Source organism: Canis lupus, chromosome 10 (genome assembly GCF_048164855.1).
Source record: "Canis lupus baileyi chromosome 10, mCanLup2.hap1, whole genome shotgun sequence".
In the NCBI taxonomy this organism is placed as follows: Eukaryota; Metazoa; Chordata; class Mammalia; order Carnivora; family Canidae; genus Canis; species Canis lupus.
Window position 1 is genome coordinate 57,519,359 of NC_132847.1, and position 17,096 is coordinate 57,536,454.

General features: G+C 50.2%; 1 protein-coding gene across 1 annotated transcript in view; it reads right to left on the reverse strand.

The window, feature by feature from the left end:
• Nucleotides 1-17,096, reverse strand: part of GABBR2 (gamma-aminobutyric acid type B receptor subunit 2) — a 370,018-nt gene that overhangs the window by 248,771 nt on the left and 104,151 nt on the right. Inside the window, exon 2 of the mRNA XM_072842074.1 lies at nt 11,469-11,606. Coding sequence (XP_072698175.1) covers nt 11,469-11,606 — 138 coding nt within the window. The remainder of the gene's footprint in view (nt 1-11,468; nt 11,607-17,096) is intronic.

A 17,096-nucleotide genomic window follows, 5' to 3' on the forward strand; every position in this document is an offset into this window, starting at 1 on the left:
GCTCGTCTGTATGTCTAAGTGGTAAGTGATTTAGGAATGGAGGGGGAACCTGGCCTACTCCAGGAGCCCCTCAGAGAAGGGAATCACATCACGGTACAAGAGGGAAGATGACAGGCTTAAGGCAGGTGTTGATGGCTTTGAGCTACAAGGTTACAGGGAATAATGACATGTCATCATCAGCTGGCCCAACTGTCTCCCTTACATTAGGAGGCCCAGAGACGGGCAAGGGATGTGCAGAGGCCACACAGCTCATCTGAGAGAGCTGATCCCAGATCCCAGGGTCCCACTGCTTCCTGGATGATAGACCAGAAGGCCACTTTGGTCCTCAAGTGGGAGGAAGGAGTGCAAGGTAGTGCAGGGAACCTTGAGTGTCTCGTCTCATCCCATAACCAGCCCAGGGTTTCCCATGCCACTGCCATGTCACAGACAAGGAGATGAGACTGGGAGAGGCTAAGTGACCTCCCCAGGGCTGCCAATTAGTAAGTACCAGAGCCTGGATGTGAGCCCCAGCCCATGTGACTCCAAACCCAAGAGACTATCATTACTACAAGCTGACCAAGCATATTAGCCCCTCTGGGCCTCTGGCCACAAGACTACCTCATCAAACAGGATAAACATAGGGCAGTGGGTGCCATGTCATGACATGAACGCCATGCTTTTGTTCCAGAGCACCTGCCCAACAGCCACCAAGCCCCCCAGGGCCCACCTCTCATAAGCATCAGCACAGTCCTAGAAGGAAAGCAGAATGTCCACGGATGAGGGTGCTCAGGCTCCAGAGAGGAGAAATGGTTAGTGTAAGGCCACCCAGCTGGGAGATGGCAGGGCCAGTATGGGAAGCCAGGTCTCCACACACTGACCCAGTGCCCTTTCCATTGCTCCTTATTGGGAGCCACAGGTCCCCTCCATATGCTCTTGGCCACCATGGGGTCAAGGGCCTTGCTGGCTCAAAGGACTTCCAGGCTGGTGTGTCAGACCAAGGCTCAAGTAGGACATGCTCTGTCTGCACCACAGTTTGACAAGAGTCCTTGAGGTCCATGATCCTGACTACAGGCATGTCCAAAGGTGGCAAAACACCGACTGCACCTGCATTTTCCCCCTGACATCCTGCAAGTAGATTCAGGGGCTGAATTATAGCTATTTCCTTCATGTCTCCTCCAGAGTCTGAATACCTACCCTCAAATCCTTCCCCCTCGGATGATATCCCTGCCTTCAGAGAACTCAGGCACCTTAAATCAGCAAGAATCTTCTAGGATCTTGTCAAAATTCAGATTCAAGGTCAGTAGGTCTGGGACGGGGCCTGAGAGTGTGTACTTCTGACATGGTGCTGCTGCAGGTCTGTGGACCATATAGCTTTAGAGAATCTCTAGGCCATTTCCCCCAGTCCCTTGATGATAAGAACTATCCAAGCCAGCTTCCCAGGTGTCCTCCCTAGGATGTGATCGGTGGACTGGACGTGGGAATTTGATCCTTAATTAGTAAGCCAGTGCCCCACGCCCACTCCGCTCCCCCACCGAGTCCTACCGCCAGGTACACGTGGGCAACAGTGCACATGCATCCCCTCGTCTGGTCCCCGAAGCCTCTCTTAGCATGCCCACCACGTGCAGCCCAGTCTCCATCCAAGGGTTGGCTCATCACCCTCCAGCAGGGCTCTCACCCACTGTATGTCAGAATCATGGGAAGCACTAATGACGTGCCCAGAGGTCCAGGCTCCTAGAAGTCGGGCAGAGCCTGGCCAGGCTGACCAACTCATCCCCAGGGGCCTGAGACTCTCCTGCTCCATGTTTCCCATCCACATTATTTCCACCTTCACCCCCTGAGGTTGTTATTACACCATTTTACAGGTCTGTCCTCCTGGAGGGAATTACTTCCCTGGTTCCCTCTCCAGGTCTTTCCAGTCTCAACTTGTAATTCCCGACTCAATTCAATGTAATCCGCGGTTGTGCTGCTTACTAGCAGCATCAGCTGTACCGTAAGTAGTGTGAGTGATTTATTTATTTAGAATGAATTATTTACACCCCGCATATTTCCAGAAAGGAGGTGAGGCAGAGAAGGACACATAAGCAATGCAGCCATTGCTTGCTTGGGCTTACGAGCTGGGAACTGATATTACTTTAGATACCATGGTCTTGAATTAAAAATGGGGGTCAGAACCTTGAATTGAATCTTTTACCAGATGGACAGGAAGGATACGGGTTGGGTCACTGGCAGGAATAGATTGGGAGCCGCCATGCGCTCGCTCGATAGCACCATGCCCTTCTTTGCCTCTGCTTCTGTGAAAACTCAACCCAAGAGAGCATGTGTGCCTCTTACAGCTGCCTTGGGCTTATTTTGCCTCTCCTGTAGGTTCTCTGTTTTAATTTCACCATTCTGAATCACCTTCATGGTCTGTAATGGTTCGTTTCATCCATACAACTTTGAATCTGGAGGCAAATGGAGACATAAATCTTCAAGGAATTCCCTGGCCAGGGCCTGGCTGGTGTCTCAGATGGTGAAAGCACCAGCAACAGTAATATTACCCTTAGTATGTCGAGGGCCTAGAGTCTGCTGAGTGTTTCCAGCCTGCTCCATGACCCCGTCCTGTCTCATGCTCTCCATAGCCCCAGAAGAGGGGCAGACTTGGCCCATTTTGCAGGTGAGTTTTGCAGGGACGCTCCGGGAGGTTACTGATATGCCCAAGACAGTTCTGTCAATGAGAGACACAGGAGGGACGACGACCCAGGGCATCTGGGTTCCAGAGCTCTGTTCTAGCTACTGCACCAAACTGCCTCTCTGCCATGTCGGCCTGTCCTGGGGTGGCAGTGCTGGGCAGTGGGATACACACTGGTCCGGGAGAGCCTGGGGGAGTGTACAGTGGGCATAGCACTGCTTGAGTGAGAGAATGAATAAATAAATATCTGTGAGCATGAGTCAGTGAAGGAATAAATGAGTGAGAATAGACCCCCTCTTTACCTCCAGAGGATCAACGAGTCCTGCCTGGATCCCTGTCGAAGGCTTGTATTTCCTCCCATCTATTTGTATCCAAATCAAAAGCTAGCAACCTTTCATCACCACATGCATGACATTCCACCCACACTCAGAACTGGACTTCCCGGAACCAGGTGCCCAGTGACACCGTCAGGAAGGGCGACCCATAGCTTCTGTTTGGCCCACGGTGTGTGCCCTTAATATCATTTCTCCCTCTCTTACACCACCTTTTTTTTTTCTTATGAATCCAGAAGGTGGAAGCATCTCATAGATTATTAATGTGCTAAATGGCCCCTCTGGAGACTAGCGCCAAGAAATGGCTCCAGCCTGGCCTGGATTCTTGGCCTCTGCTGTCTTTCTTAGAGAGCAGCCCCAGGAGCAGTTTCCAGCTGTGCTCAATCACAGAGCACCTCCTGAATGGTCTTCCATCAGGTCCACAGTCTGGCCACCCAGTCACCACCTGCATGGGCTGGGCAGGGGTGGGATTCCAGCCAAGTGGATTTTGACTCACAGGGGCTGAGAAACAGGTGTGGTATGCAACCTGTCTTTTTTTTTCTCCTGAGTGTCTTGATGAAGAACACCCACCCTGCCCCTGACACCTTGGTTTCAGGGTCTTTGGTGCCAGAGTAAACCACCTTGGTTGTTGATGCAAAATGAGGTGATGTTTTAACTCTGATAGCTGTAATCACAGATCTGCTTCTGGTGGAGGAGTCCCTGTCACTGTCCTGTAGTCTACATAGAAATGCTTTCACTGAAAAGGGAAAGCCTTCAGTGGTTCTCACAACGTCATGAAACACAAGAGCCTGGTTTTCTATTCCCATTTTTTTTAAAGATTTTATTTATTTATTCATGAGAGACTCAGAGAGAGAGGCAGAGACATAGGCAGAGGGAGCGGCAGGCTCCTCTCAGGAAGCCCGATGTGGGACTTGATCCCAGGACCGGGATCACGCCCTGAGCCAAAGGCAGACGCTCAACAACTGAGCCACCCAGGCATCCCTTGCTATTCCCATTTTACATAAGAGAAAAGCCAGACTGAGAGAGAGGAACTCAGACCATATTTTGGTGGGTATTGCAGAGCACTGGAGGGCGAGCCATGGGACCCAGCTTTGCAATTACTGTGAGAACTTGGGCAAGGTTTTCCCCACCTTGGGCCTCTGCCTCTCAGTCTATGTAACGGGGAGACAGGATCTGACGCTTGCCAAAACCCTACCAGCTCTGGCTTTCTATAAATCTATCTCAAACTCCACAACCCACAGCTAAGTAAAAAATATAAAAAACAAACAAACAAACAAACCCTTTGACTTCTCAGGCAATCTACAGCTTTAATAGGATAATCACTTGAGACAATCAAGTCAGATGACAAAATTTCTGTTCCTATGATGCAAATGGCATCGATCGACAGTTTAGAGCTATGCCTGAATTCAGTAAATAGCAAAGGGCTTGATTGAGGGGGTTTCACCGATTTGGTTTTTTAAATGTCAAAAGCAAGCATGATTTAGATTTTGCAGAAATCAAGTCCTAAATGTTCTGGGCCGTAGTTGCCAACACTTGAACAACACAAAGTCAACATTCCCCTGCCTGCATGACCTCCTTCCCCCCACTCCCTGGCAGGAGCTTCTCCTCCGATTCAAGCCCCATCACACAAGCTGAGATGTTCATGCCCGGGGGAGGTCCTGGAGGGAGCACCGGGAGCACCGCACTGCAGCGCGGGATGGGCCCCCGAGGGGAAGCTGGGACGGTGCCAGGAGAAACGCATCTACAATTTAATATCTGCTGCGCTGCCTTTTAAAGGACAGGCTCTGCGGGATACGGTTCTTGACGAAATAGTGTTTGCGTTTTCCTGCGAGCAGCCCTTTATCCCTTCAGGAATCTGACTTTATTTTCATCAGCGAGACTATTTCTGTCTGCTGGCTGAGGCAGCTACCACCTAGCTCCCAAGAAGGAAGGAGTTTTGTCCTGGTCTCTGAGGATGTCAACCCCCTCTCTCTGCAGCTCTTGTCCCTTCCCTGGGGCTCTGCCTGCATTTCTGGGTTCAGCTGCCCTGCCTCTATCCCCCACCCCAACTCGGCTCCAAATTCTCCTGCCTTTTCTCCCGCCCCATGCTTGCAGAAAGACAGCCTAGGCTGGGTGGAGGTCAGCAGAACCAGTCGAGCAAAGTAAACTGGTCAAAAGCAAACCCCCTTCAGAATGCTGAGGGGATCTGAAAAAAGTGTCAAAGGACAACATTGGGAGGGGTGGGCTGAGGCTGAGCTGGAGGTCTTTTGCAGTCTCCCCTTCACTTTCCTATTTACCAAGGGACTGCAGGTGGAGAACCACTCTGGATCCCTAGAGTCTGGCAGGCTCTGATGATCTGATGATCCAGACTGAGGCCTAGAAGGCAGGCATCCAGCCCCCTGTCTGCAAGCAACCCCTGACCCCCGCCGGACCATTCAGCATGGGAGCCAGGCCAGCGCCAAGCCCGGGTACGAGGCTGAATGAGAGCAGACCCTGACCTCAGGCAGCTCCAGGCCAGGCCGGACACAGGCACAGGGCAGCACACACCGTGGCAAGGTGGGTGTGGGTGGGATGGCACAGAGAAACGGGGGAGGAAACGAGGCAGCAGACCACAGCAGAAAGCATGAGCATAGACCTGTCTGGGGCCAGGAGCATGAAGGAGCAGGAGGCAGGCAGGGGAATAGGGGGGTGACAACGGAGCACCCTCTGGCCGCACCTGGGACCACGGGCTTTGTCCTAGTGGCCCTGGGATATTTGCCCTGCCGTCTCCTCCATGCCTTCCCAATAGGGGCAGCATACACTGAAGTTCTGAAGACCAGGAGCACTCCTTAGAGTCCCTGGTGTCCCAGTCCTTAGAGTCCCAGTGTCTGGGAGGTGAATGTGCCTCAGAGATCACCCGGCCTCTCAAGACTCCAAGAACTAATTGTGTCTAAGTTGCCTGAGCTGTGAGCACTAAAATGGCAGCCAGGGTGACAAGTGGGTCTGCAGCCCTCGAGGCATTTGCTGAATCCTTTAACCTCGACTTGCTGAGTAGAGCCCAGGAATTTGCACTAACACAAGCACATCCTCAGCAGCCCCTTGCCCATAAGTGACTCTTACAATACAGTCTGAAAGCCTGCAACCTGGTCTATGCTTACTCTCTATATTAGATCTCCCCAGCAGCAGGCCTGGGTGAGACTAGAACATTCGGGCAATGTCAGGCAACAGGGAACTGCCTACTTCACAGCCAGGCAGCCTGCCCCCCATGCTGGATGCCTCCTGCAATAAGGGCTTGCCTGCAGGGAGTGGGGGCTCTGCTCCCCACTAACTTCAGCCATCCCTCCCTGGTCTCCCCACCTACGTCACAGAGAATCAGCAACATCTCTCAAAGAGCCACACAGCTCTGGAGACAAAGACTCCTGTGTGTTCTCCCGTCTGAACGTGCTGTCTCCAATGTCCAGGCCCCACCCCTTCCCAGATGCCCCCTGGCCTATGCCCTGATAGGCCCTGCCAGTGAGGCCCAGCTCTGAGCTCCCCAGTGGCAGCGTCTGACCAGGTCGGAGAGGGACAGAGCTTGCATGTCACAGCCTGGACTCTAAGAAGGTGCTCGCATCTAGTTGGAGGAACTGACGCTCCCAGTGGCCAAGTGACTCACATCATGACTTAAACAACATTAGCCTCTCGACGCAGCGACCATGAATCAAGAAGACCAGCGAAAGGCAAAAGTTAAATTTAACCGATTTTGGCACCAGGCTGAATTTTCACCCCTCTGTCGCGCGAATCCCTATTTTTGCAGCACCAGGAAACAGAAACAACTGATTACACATTCCAGGCCGTCTCTGTCCAGCAAGCATTGTTCCCCCAAAGGGCAGTCAGAGCTCCTTTTCAATTACACAAATTACATGCATTTTCCCATTTGCGAAACTGTGTTTGGGAGCCCAGTTTTGAATAAGTTAAGGGATTCATTGAATCCCTTGAGTGAATGTAGGATGCTCCTCCAGCCCTTCCTCCATTTCTACAAGCCAGCTCAGCCTCTTGGAGGTGGGGAGGGGGTTGGGAAGTCCCCAGAGTCTGTGCTCCCTGAACGTGGAGGGAGGCTGAAGCTTCAAGGCTACTCCTTCTCGAGATCCTGATCTCTGTTGCCCCACTCCCCTTGGCCGGCTCCACAGCCTGGGAGAAGTTAACTCTCCTGGGCTCATCCTGTGATTCTGTCTCTGAGGTCCCTGGAGCTCTCAAAACTGCTGGTTACCACCCAGGTCCCAGCCCCTGGATGCCTGCTGTCAGTGTCAGCCAGAGCCCTGGACCTGGTGCAGCGTCCAACAGCAGATGCCTGGGGTGGTGCTGGACTGCGCGTGTCTGGAGCAATGCAGAATGATCCTGCTGAGATGGGGACGAAGAATCTGCATTCCCCCGAGTCCTCCACCTCCCCATGGTCATGTCCACGCAGTGAGGAAACTGTTGCTGTGGAGGCTTCCAGGCTCTGCAGCCTGTGCCCTACACTTAGCTCAGTTCAGTGCTTAGTGCTTAGTGACCTACTGGGTGCCAGGCCCTGTGCTAGGCACTGGGAACCAGAGGACAAAGACAATCAGGGGGTCCTTCCCCCCAAGAAGCTTATACTCCAGTAGGAAACACCTGGATATAGAATAAACCATTTCCCACAAAACGTGATGCCTTTAATGACAAAATACTAGCTGCAACAGAAGTGACATAGAACTACGTTTCCCAATCTTCTTTTTGCCTTTACTCTTCTAAGCAGCACTCATAGACATGTTTTCCTAACCATGCCCGGCTCGTGAAATTTTAACAACACAGATACTATAAATCTACTTACATACTGTATGTTTTTCTGTGCTTTGTACATAAAAAGAATAGGATATTTTGCCCTCTTTCCCCAAAGATTAATTTACACCGGCTTGCAGGAGATGGCCTTCACAGAGCAGGCTTTATTCAGGAAGGAGCAATTTAATTTGCTTTTGGGTCTAGGGACTGGAGGCACACAAGGAAAGGGATGAGGGAAGGCATCACAGAGGAAGAGGTACTTATCCAGGGTTTTGAAGGATGAGCAGGAGGTCCTTGAAACAGAGGAGGGACTCAGCATGAAGCCTCCTTTGCTGGGCAGCATGAGGTCTGGCCTTCTTTCCAGAACCCCTCCTTCCTATGGTAGTCAGCCTCCAAGATGGGCCCCACTGATTCTCACCTCTCACTGCAGCTTGTACAGTCCTCTTGCATGCTAAATAGGAGCTCATTTACATGACCAATAGAATAAGGTATAAGCAACAGTATGCAACTTCCAATGCAAGGTCCTAAAAGACTCTGCTACCTCTGCCTGGGTCCCCAGGTGAGTTGCTTTGGGAGAAGTCAGTTGCCATGCCATGAGGGCACTCTGGCAGCCCTATGGAGAAACCTACATGGCGAGGCATCAACCTGCCAGCCCTATGAGGGAGCCACCTTGGGGGCTGATTGTCCAGCCTCAGTCAAGCCCTCAGATGATGCTAGACCATGGTCTCCAAATCTTTCAGCTAGACCACAGATGTCAGAGAGCCGACATAAGCCATTCTCTGGGTCTGCATTCCTGACCCACAGAAATAATGAAGTAATGATCACTGTTGATTTAAGCCCCAATTGTAGTTTGGGCATGACTCATTATGTGGCAATAATTAGCACAATCCCCATTTCATAATCCAGTCTCCTCTCTGGTCTACTTCTCTAAGCCAGACACCTGTCTTGCTCATGCTAAGGCCAGACAGCTCTGGCTGGCAAGTCAGGAGTTCCCAACGTTATACTCGCTCCTGCAGCTCCTCAGAGACTTCTGAGGGTCAAATCATTCCAAGGGAGACTATGAAAAGGTCAGGAAGCTCCCTGGATTCCCCTCTAGGAGGAGGTTCCCCAGGGAACCTGACCTGCCATGCTGAGCAAAATGTCCATCCGCACGCAGGTCTTTCCATCCTCCACCTTCCTTCTTCCCTCCACCCCTCTGCTCACTCAACAGACACAGAATGAGGTCTGCATAGTGTTAGGGACAGGAATAAACAGGAGTTAAGTCAGGCTCAGGTTCCACCCTTAAGGAGCTTACAGCCCTGCTAAACATGGTCCCACATCTGCAACCCCCTAAGACAGCAACAGGCAGAGGGGCCCAAGGGGTGGGCTAAGTATGCACCATGCTAGAAGTAAATGCAGGGAAGTGAGAAAAAGAATTTCTAGAGGAGCTACCTTAGAGCATACAGTAAAGACAGGCTGCATTTAAGCTGGGTCTCTAAGAATGGGTGACAGACAGGGCATGGGGAGAAGGGGGCATTTTGGGGAGAGGGGTGGGAACAGTGAGGGTAGAAAGACCCAGAATTATGAGGAGTTGGGGTATTCAACTCAGGGAGCAGTAGGAGGCAGGGCAGGGGGTAACAATAAAACAGGAAACACTTAGCACTTAGGATGTGCCAAGCTTGGCTCTAATCACAGTTTTATCACTGAAGCCATCCAGCAGTCCTATGAGGTCAGTCCTCTCACTCCCCTGCTTTTATAGGAGATGGGCTGGGGCTCAGAGTGTAGTGAGTAGGGAGTGTGGTGTGCTCCTCAGTATTGAGGAAGGGAAGCCCAAGCACAGAGAAAGGGACCTGACCAAGGTCTCGCGGCTGTTTGCAGGCACCACAGGGCTTGAAGCCAGGTGAGCGGTGCTGGTTGGGTTGGCACCCTAGCATGCCAAGCTGCTCTTCTGGCCTCATCTCCTGCTGTATCCACCCACATACAGCATGGCCCACTTCGGCCACGGCGAATGACTCACTGCTCCCCAGGCCCACATACTCCCCCCACCTCCCACTTCTGAGCACCCCATTTCCTCTGCCAGCAGTGCTCTCCTCCATGGCTCCAGCTGTCCAGCGTCCTCGCCTCCTCCACAGCCAGCTCCACATCTCTCCTCTGGGAAGCCTGCCTTGCCCCTGGGCCAAGTGGGTGGCCCTCCTTGGGACTTCATTCCTTCCTCATCACATCTCAGCAATGGGTAGCTCTTGCCTCCCTCTGGGCTGTGAGGTCAGGGTTTTACCCCCAGCATGTCAGGCGAGCACGGACAGATGCCCTGAACCCCTCGGTCAACAGCAGTGCAGTGAAATCAGGTCCTGCCATGGTCAGGCTCCTCTGGCCTCCTCATTCTCACCCTAGCTCCCCACTGACCATGCTCCTGTCCCACTGTCCCACTTCTCTGCTTCCTGAATGAACCAAGTTCTTTCCCATGGGCCATCTGCACCTACTATTCCATACACCCAACCAGCTCTTTCTCACCCTTCAGGTCTCCACTCAAATGTCGCCTCCTCCAAGAGGCACTCCTGACTGCCTTGGGGCAATCACCACTGGTCCCATCACCCTGCTTATTTCTCTCCTGGCTGTTTCCTACCACAGTCTCAGCTCAAGACTACCTGAGTTTAAATCCTTGCTCTGTTACCTATGCACTGTGGGTCCTTGAGCAAGTCACTAGGCCTCTGTGTGCCCGGGTTTTCTTATTTATAAAATGAGGATGATAACAGTGCCTGTAGCACAGAGTAGCATAAGGATTGAATTAATGCAAATAAGTGCTCAGAGCAGTGTCTGGTACGTTGTGAGTCTGGCACATGCATCACACAAGCATTAGCTCTCAGTATCATTACTTGTTCACTGGTTTACTGCCTGGCTGCCTCTTAGCATGTACGCTCTGCAGGGGAAGAGGCCCTAGCTGTCCCGCCAGCACCATAGCTCCAGAGTTTACCAAAACTCCAGGAGCATAATGAGCTGCCCATTACATTTGTTGGATGGATAGACGGGTGGATGATGGAGGGACAGCTGTACGGATGAAGCAAAGATGTAAACAACCTACATGGGCCACCACTCATTCTTGGTGGTCGCATCTTTCCATGCTCTTCTCTCTTCCATCCCAAATAACAGCTAGCACTAGTGAGTTTCTCCTACATCAGACCATCCACTCACTGGCTGGATGGTGGATGGTGTATAACATTTGCCAGTGTAAAGAGCGAATACTGGCCAGGAGCCCCAACAAAGGCTTACATGAGAGAAGAGGCAGTCTTGGTGGACAGGAAAACTTCAGGTTGGGCGTAGGGGGGGTTGGCAGTGAGTAGATAAAGGCCCATCTGATTAGGGAACACTGAGAGCAGGGCTCGGAGGCCTGAAAGTGCAAGATGCCTTTGAGGAAGGGTGGGTGGTTGGGAGGGGCTGAGGCATAGAGTGGCAGGTCAAGAGAGGACACTGGACAAGCAGACTGGCTGGACATTGGTGGCACTGACAGAATCAGGCAGGGAGTCACTGAAAGATTCCAAACACATAGTGGAGGTGGTGGGGCTACCCCATAGAGACCCACTGTGTCGGCCATACCATGACTGGCCGAGGGTCAGACCAGGAGTCAGGGCAGCAGCGGTGGCAGGCAATCAGTCATCCAGGGGAGAGTTGAGGAGGCCTGAACAGGCAACTTAAGAGCTGTGTTGCACAAGAAAGCATTCCTGCAAAAGGCTGGTGGCCAAAGACAGCCCCCCAACCAAAGGTGACCCGGACCTTACCTGCACCAGATTCCAGCCTTGGAGGGACTCCGCGATGATGGATGTAACCGACGGACAGACTCCTCCAAACACCATCAAGTGGTTCGGCCCGTATTTTATTGCATCGTAGAAGGCTTTCAATCCTTTTGCATTATCACACTGGAGAGCAACAGACAGAAAGAATAGCCCAAATTAGAAACGGCTTTCCCCAGGGACAAGGGCCCAACGGCAGATTCACACAAACAAATTTCCTCATGGGAAACCTGCTGGGTTTCAGCTCCCCCATCAAAAGGCCTCTCTCTAAGCCAGCCCCGAGCCCACGCTACAAGCTCAGAGTGTGATGTTGGTACCCTCCATCCTGGCTCTCCTCCCACTGAGCACCCTCCCTATCCAGGATCTCTGGCTCTCCAGCTATCTCCCTGCAGGGCACATTGAGGAAAGGGCCCCCAAATGCCTCACTCTGGGGTCTCCCCCTTCTTGGGGTCATTTACGTGTTAAAAGAGGACAAATCTAACACCCATTAGAATGGCTACTATTAAAAAAACACAAAATGGTTAAGTGTTGGTGAGGATGTGGAGAAACCGGGATGCTGGTACGTTGCTTAGGTAGGAATGTCCAATGGGCAGCTGCAGGAGGGAAAGCACTGCAGGTCCTCAAAAAGGTACACAGGATTACTGAACAAGCCGGCATTCCACTTCTGGATAGACAGCCGGAAGAACTGAGAGCAGGGACTCCAAGAGGTATTTGCACACCCATGTTCATAGCAGCACTATTTGCAATAGACAAAAGGGGGAAACAACCTAAATATCCATCAAGAGACGATTCCAAACATATACAAAATATGGCATATACACACAAGGGAGTATTTTTCAGCCTTAAAAAGAAAGGAAATTCTGACATGTGCCACAAAACTGATAAACCTTGATGACATTATGCTAAGTGAAATAAGTCAGACGCAAAGGACACGTAGTGTATGATTCCACTCAGAAGAGGTCTCTAGGGTAGTCAAATTCATAGAGACAGAAACAGAATGGTGGCTTCCAGGGGTTGAGGGAGAAGGGAATGGGGAGTCAATGTTTAATGGGCATAGAGTGTCACTTTGGGAAGATGGAAAGGTTCCGGAGATGGATGGTGGTGATGGTTGCACTGCCACTGGATGTACCTAATGCCACAGCTGTGCACTTACAAATGGTTAAAAGGGTAAATTTTATGTTATGCTTATTTTACCACAATAAAAAAAGAAGGAAGAAGAGGAGGAGGAAGAAGAAGAGGAGGAAGAAAAGAAAAAGGAAGAGGAGGAGGAGAGGGAGGAGGAGGAGACTCTAGAGGGAAGAGTTTGCTTAGCAAACACTTGCCAAGCGCAGTTGTGTTCAATCTGGGCTGGGTGCTCAGGTAACATACCAGTTGGATCCAGCCCCCTGCCCAGGTGCTCACATCCTAGAGAGGAAAACTGAGCCCTAAAGCAGATCCCGGTGACCCAGTATGGAAACGAACAAGGACAAACGTCCTCAAATGTAGGGAGTTGGGACTCAGTTCCACCTCCATCTCTGTCATTCAAGCTGCCCTGTCATCTCTTCCCTGCACAAAGTCACTGGCGCCTCGCTAGGCTTTTCGCCCTCCCTGGGGCCTGGAGAAGCCTGCTTACCACCCAGCCACTGTCGGAGGGTTCTTTGTAAAACATAAACCTGTCCTTCTGACTATCCTGCTCTCCTCACACTTCAAGCCCAACCTCCTAGCAGGACGTAATTCTCAAAAGGTTAAAAACATAATTCTCATGAAAACCGGTAGTGGGTACATGTCAACCTTTTGTTTAACTCATTAATAAAGGGATCTGCAGGATGACAAAGTGGATTCAAAAGAAAACTTGAGAGACAGGGATTTTTATAGTGAATGGAAAAATAAGAAAGGTGAAAATAAGTAAGGTTGCCAAATCAGATACAAAACTGGTTAATGTCCTACGGGGCAATAAAAATAACCTTTGGGGACAGAAAAGAAAATCACTAAAGACTGGCACATCCTGTCAGTTTTCGAGAATTGTAAGGTGTCTGGGGCTAAATTCCCCCAGTCAGATGACTCGTAGACAGGGCAGCTAGAAAAGACTCTGTTAGGCTAACTGGTTATAAAATAGTTACTCTGCATTATTTACAAGTTTAGTACCAGGGTCTGAACCCTCCCTGTCATCATGGATACAAGAAGCCACAGGCCCAACCTGCCTCCCCATGCTGACCTGATTTCCCTCCACTCTCTCCCTGGCTCACCAACTACAGCTCACCAGCCTCCTCTCTGCTCCTTGAAACACAAAGCAATTTCCTTCCCGCCTCTGGGCCTTTGCACTTGCTGTTTTCTTTGCTGGGAACAATATTCAATTGGTTCTCGGCATGGTTCACTCCTTCTCATCATCCAGGTCTCGGCATAGCTGTTACCTCCTCAGAGACGTCATCGCTGTCCCCCTTATTCAAAATGTCCCCCACCCCCAGTCACTCTGTAACATGCCCCCTCATTTATTGCCCTAAGAGAGTTCCTAAAATTCTCTGAAATCATGTTGTCTATTTTTTGTTGCAAGTTGACTGACCTACCAACTAGAACATGAGCCCCCGAAAGCAAAGATTTTTGTCACATTTTTGTCACTGTTTTCATAGCTGTCTTCCCAAAGCCTCAGTGAGGACCCAGCAAGAATCTATAGCATGCATGAAGGAGCCCTCGGACATTCTCCCTGTATCTGCTCCTCTTTTCCTTCTATGCCCACATCTCTCTACTTAGTTTTGTCTTCCTCTCCATTCTGTGTCTTCCTCTTCCTTTCTGGTCCCTCTCCCTTAAGTGGTCATAACGTGGGACGGGAGCGGGTTAGTACTTGCTGCTCCCTCCTCATTTGAGAGACTCTGACCCACAGTGGGTGTCAACAGGGCTGGAGGCACAAGTGTGAGGGGTGGCTGGCCTCAGAGAGCCCACTGTCCAGCGGTGAGACCTCAAAGAGGTGGCCAGTCCCATGGGACACAGTGATCATGCACGGCAGGGGTGAGGCCGGGCTATAGACACCCCAGGATGGCAGCAGAGGGCCCTGGGCAAGGCCTAAGGACCAAGCCAGGGTGCTGGATTGCAGCCTGCAGAGATTTGGGAAATAAGGCCATTTTAAAATTTAAGTGTAATTTTTAAAAATGACCACGCTAATTTTTTTTTTTTTTTTTTTTTGCCAAGAAATAAAGAGAGAAAGAGAAGACGAAATGCAGGAAGGAAGGGGGGAAGGCAAAGAAGAAAGATTAACTTCTCATTGCTTCTTGGGGCCCTCCATGAATTGTCCCCGTTCCTTGATTGAAAGCCACACACTCTCCACCCTCAGCAGAACACAGCAGATATAACAGAGTAAGTCATGTTTAATTGTTTCTACCATGATTTACTGAATCATTTCCCATTTTAATACATTCTTATAATGATTTTAGCTTGTTTTCTAATCTATTGCTAATGACAATGATAATACAGTACCACAAGATTTATCATCAAAGTTGCATTAAAATAATATTAGCAACAATGAAGTTATTAATACTTGTTTGCTCTGCAAACATTTCCCTGGCATCTTGTCTGGGCAAGACTCTGTATTAATGATGATGTCCCGATGTCTCACAAATACACCACTTCTGAATGTCAGCTCAAGAATAGGAGAAAATATTTGACAACCAGTATTTGACCTAGAAGAATCTTCTAACATTTGCAACTGTTTATCTGACTCTGTTTCCACCAGGCTGGGTGTGGAAGGCAGAATTTTGGCCCCCGTGACCTGTGCTCCTTGATCTTACTCTCAGGAATATGTTATGTTACATGCAAAACCTTCGCAGATATAATTAAGGTTTCTTATCAGCTGACCTTAAAGAATTATCCAGGTGGCCAATGTAATCACACGAGCCCTGAAAAGCAGAGATTTTTTTTTTTTCTGGTAGCAGGAGTGAAATCAGAGGTTCCAACCATAAGATACATTCAGTGTGCCTGTTGCCTCAAAGAAGAAGGGGCCATGTATTAAGAAAATGAGGGCCTCAGTCTTAGGATCAAAAAGAACTGGCTCTTCCCCAGGTGAACCTCCAGTTAAGAATCCTGCCCAGCTGACACCTTGATTTTCGACCTCGTGAAGCCCTGAGCAGAGGACCCACCAAGATCACGCAATGCCTGGACTTCCGGCCCCTGGACTATGAGCTGATGCATGCTTGTGACGTAAACCATGAAATCGGTGGTGATCTGTTACAGAAAACTAACACGGTGAAGTAAAATGAGAAAAGTAAGAATAATAGAGTGAGGTTTTTCTTCACGTTAAATGTATTCCATTTAAAAAACTATCCTTAATTTATAGATACTTCCTAGTTTGTATGGTGTTGAAATGTTTTTCTATTATGAAATTAAAAATAGCAGAAGGGTTTTGTTTGTAATGTCCTGATGTGACAAAATAAAGGTTCTTTTTTTTTTTTAAAGATGTTATTTAGTTGAGAAAGAGAGAGAGAGCATGAGCAGAGGGAGAAGGAGAAGCAGACTCCCTGCTGTGCAGGGAGCTAGGCTAGGGGCTCCATCCCAGGACCCCAAGATCAGTACCTGAGCCAAAGGCAGATGCTTAACTGACTGAGCTACCCAGGTGCCCCCACCCGAATAAAAATTTTCTTTTTAATGTAAGTTTTTCCTCCATGTCCTTCTCCCCACTGCACTCCTTTAGCTTCTACTGATGTGTGCAATCCAAACACGTGGGCATCGCTAATCTAGCCAGCCCTGTACCTTCATTTTCAGATGCACACCAAGGAGAAGAAGGGGAGGAAAGGGGTTCGTCACTGTCCTATCAGGATTAGGGGAGGGATTTCACAATTCCCAGTTCAGAGCTTTCTCAATAATCTGGAGAACTCAGCTCAACAGGCAAGGGGGATGCTGAAGCTAGCAGTGTTCTAGAAAGGGCTGCTTCCCCAGGATAATGCTTCAAGCCCAGGCCTCCTGATTCATGCTGTGGACCTGAGGCAGGGTCAGCCACCTCCTGGGCATCCGGCTCACTCCCTCAGCTCCCCTAAAGAGAACACTTTTATGGGGACTACCAAATAAAAATCACATGCATGTGTCTGTCCCATTTTAGATACCTTTCTCCCTCATCCTCATTTCTGATACTGTCCCTTCCTGCCTGATACAAATAGTGTCCTAATTAGAGGGACTTTTCCAACTGACCAGAGCTGAGTCTTTGAGGAGGGACCAGTTTGGTCATCACGCTCAGCCCCTCGGGGGCCTAGGACCTGGCATAGCTGTTTTAGAGCCAGCAAGCAGGCCTCTGGGCTCCCTGCCTTCACTTCAACAGGCAGGCTCTCCTTGGATCTGTTCCGTCTTTAACATCAAGTTTCCATGTGATACTTAATTTGAGGAGGGGATTCTATTGCCAGTAGCATGAAATGCCAGGAAACCACAAGGGGGATGACCCCAGAGGTCCCTGGCCATGTATGATTTTTTGGTTTCTGGCCTAGGGAAGGGCAGGTGAGTGCCCTGCAGGTGAGGCTGGATGCGCCAGGCACTTAGGCTCACTCCTTCCACGTTAATCCACAGCACATCAGTTTGCCTGATAATCAATCACCAAATCACTGGGGGGAATTTCTCTAAGTTTGAGTGTCCTGAGGGACTCCCTGCAGACACTTCACACGG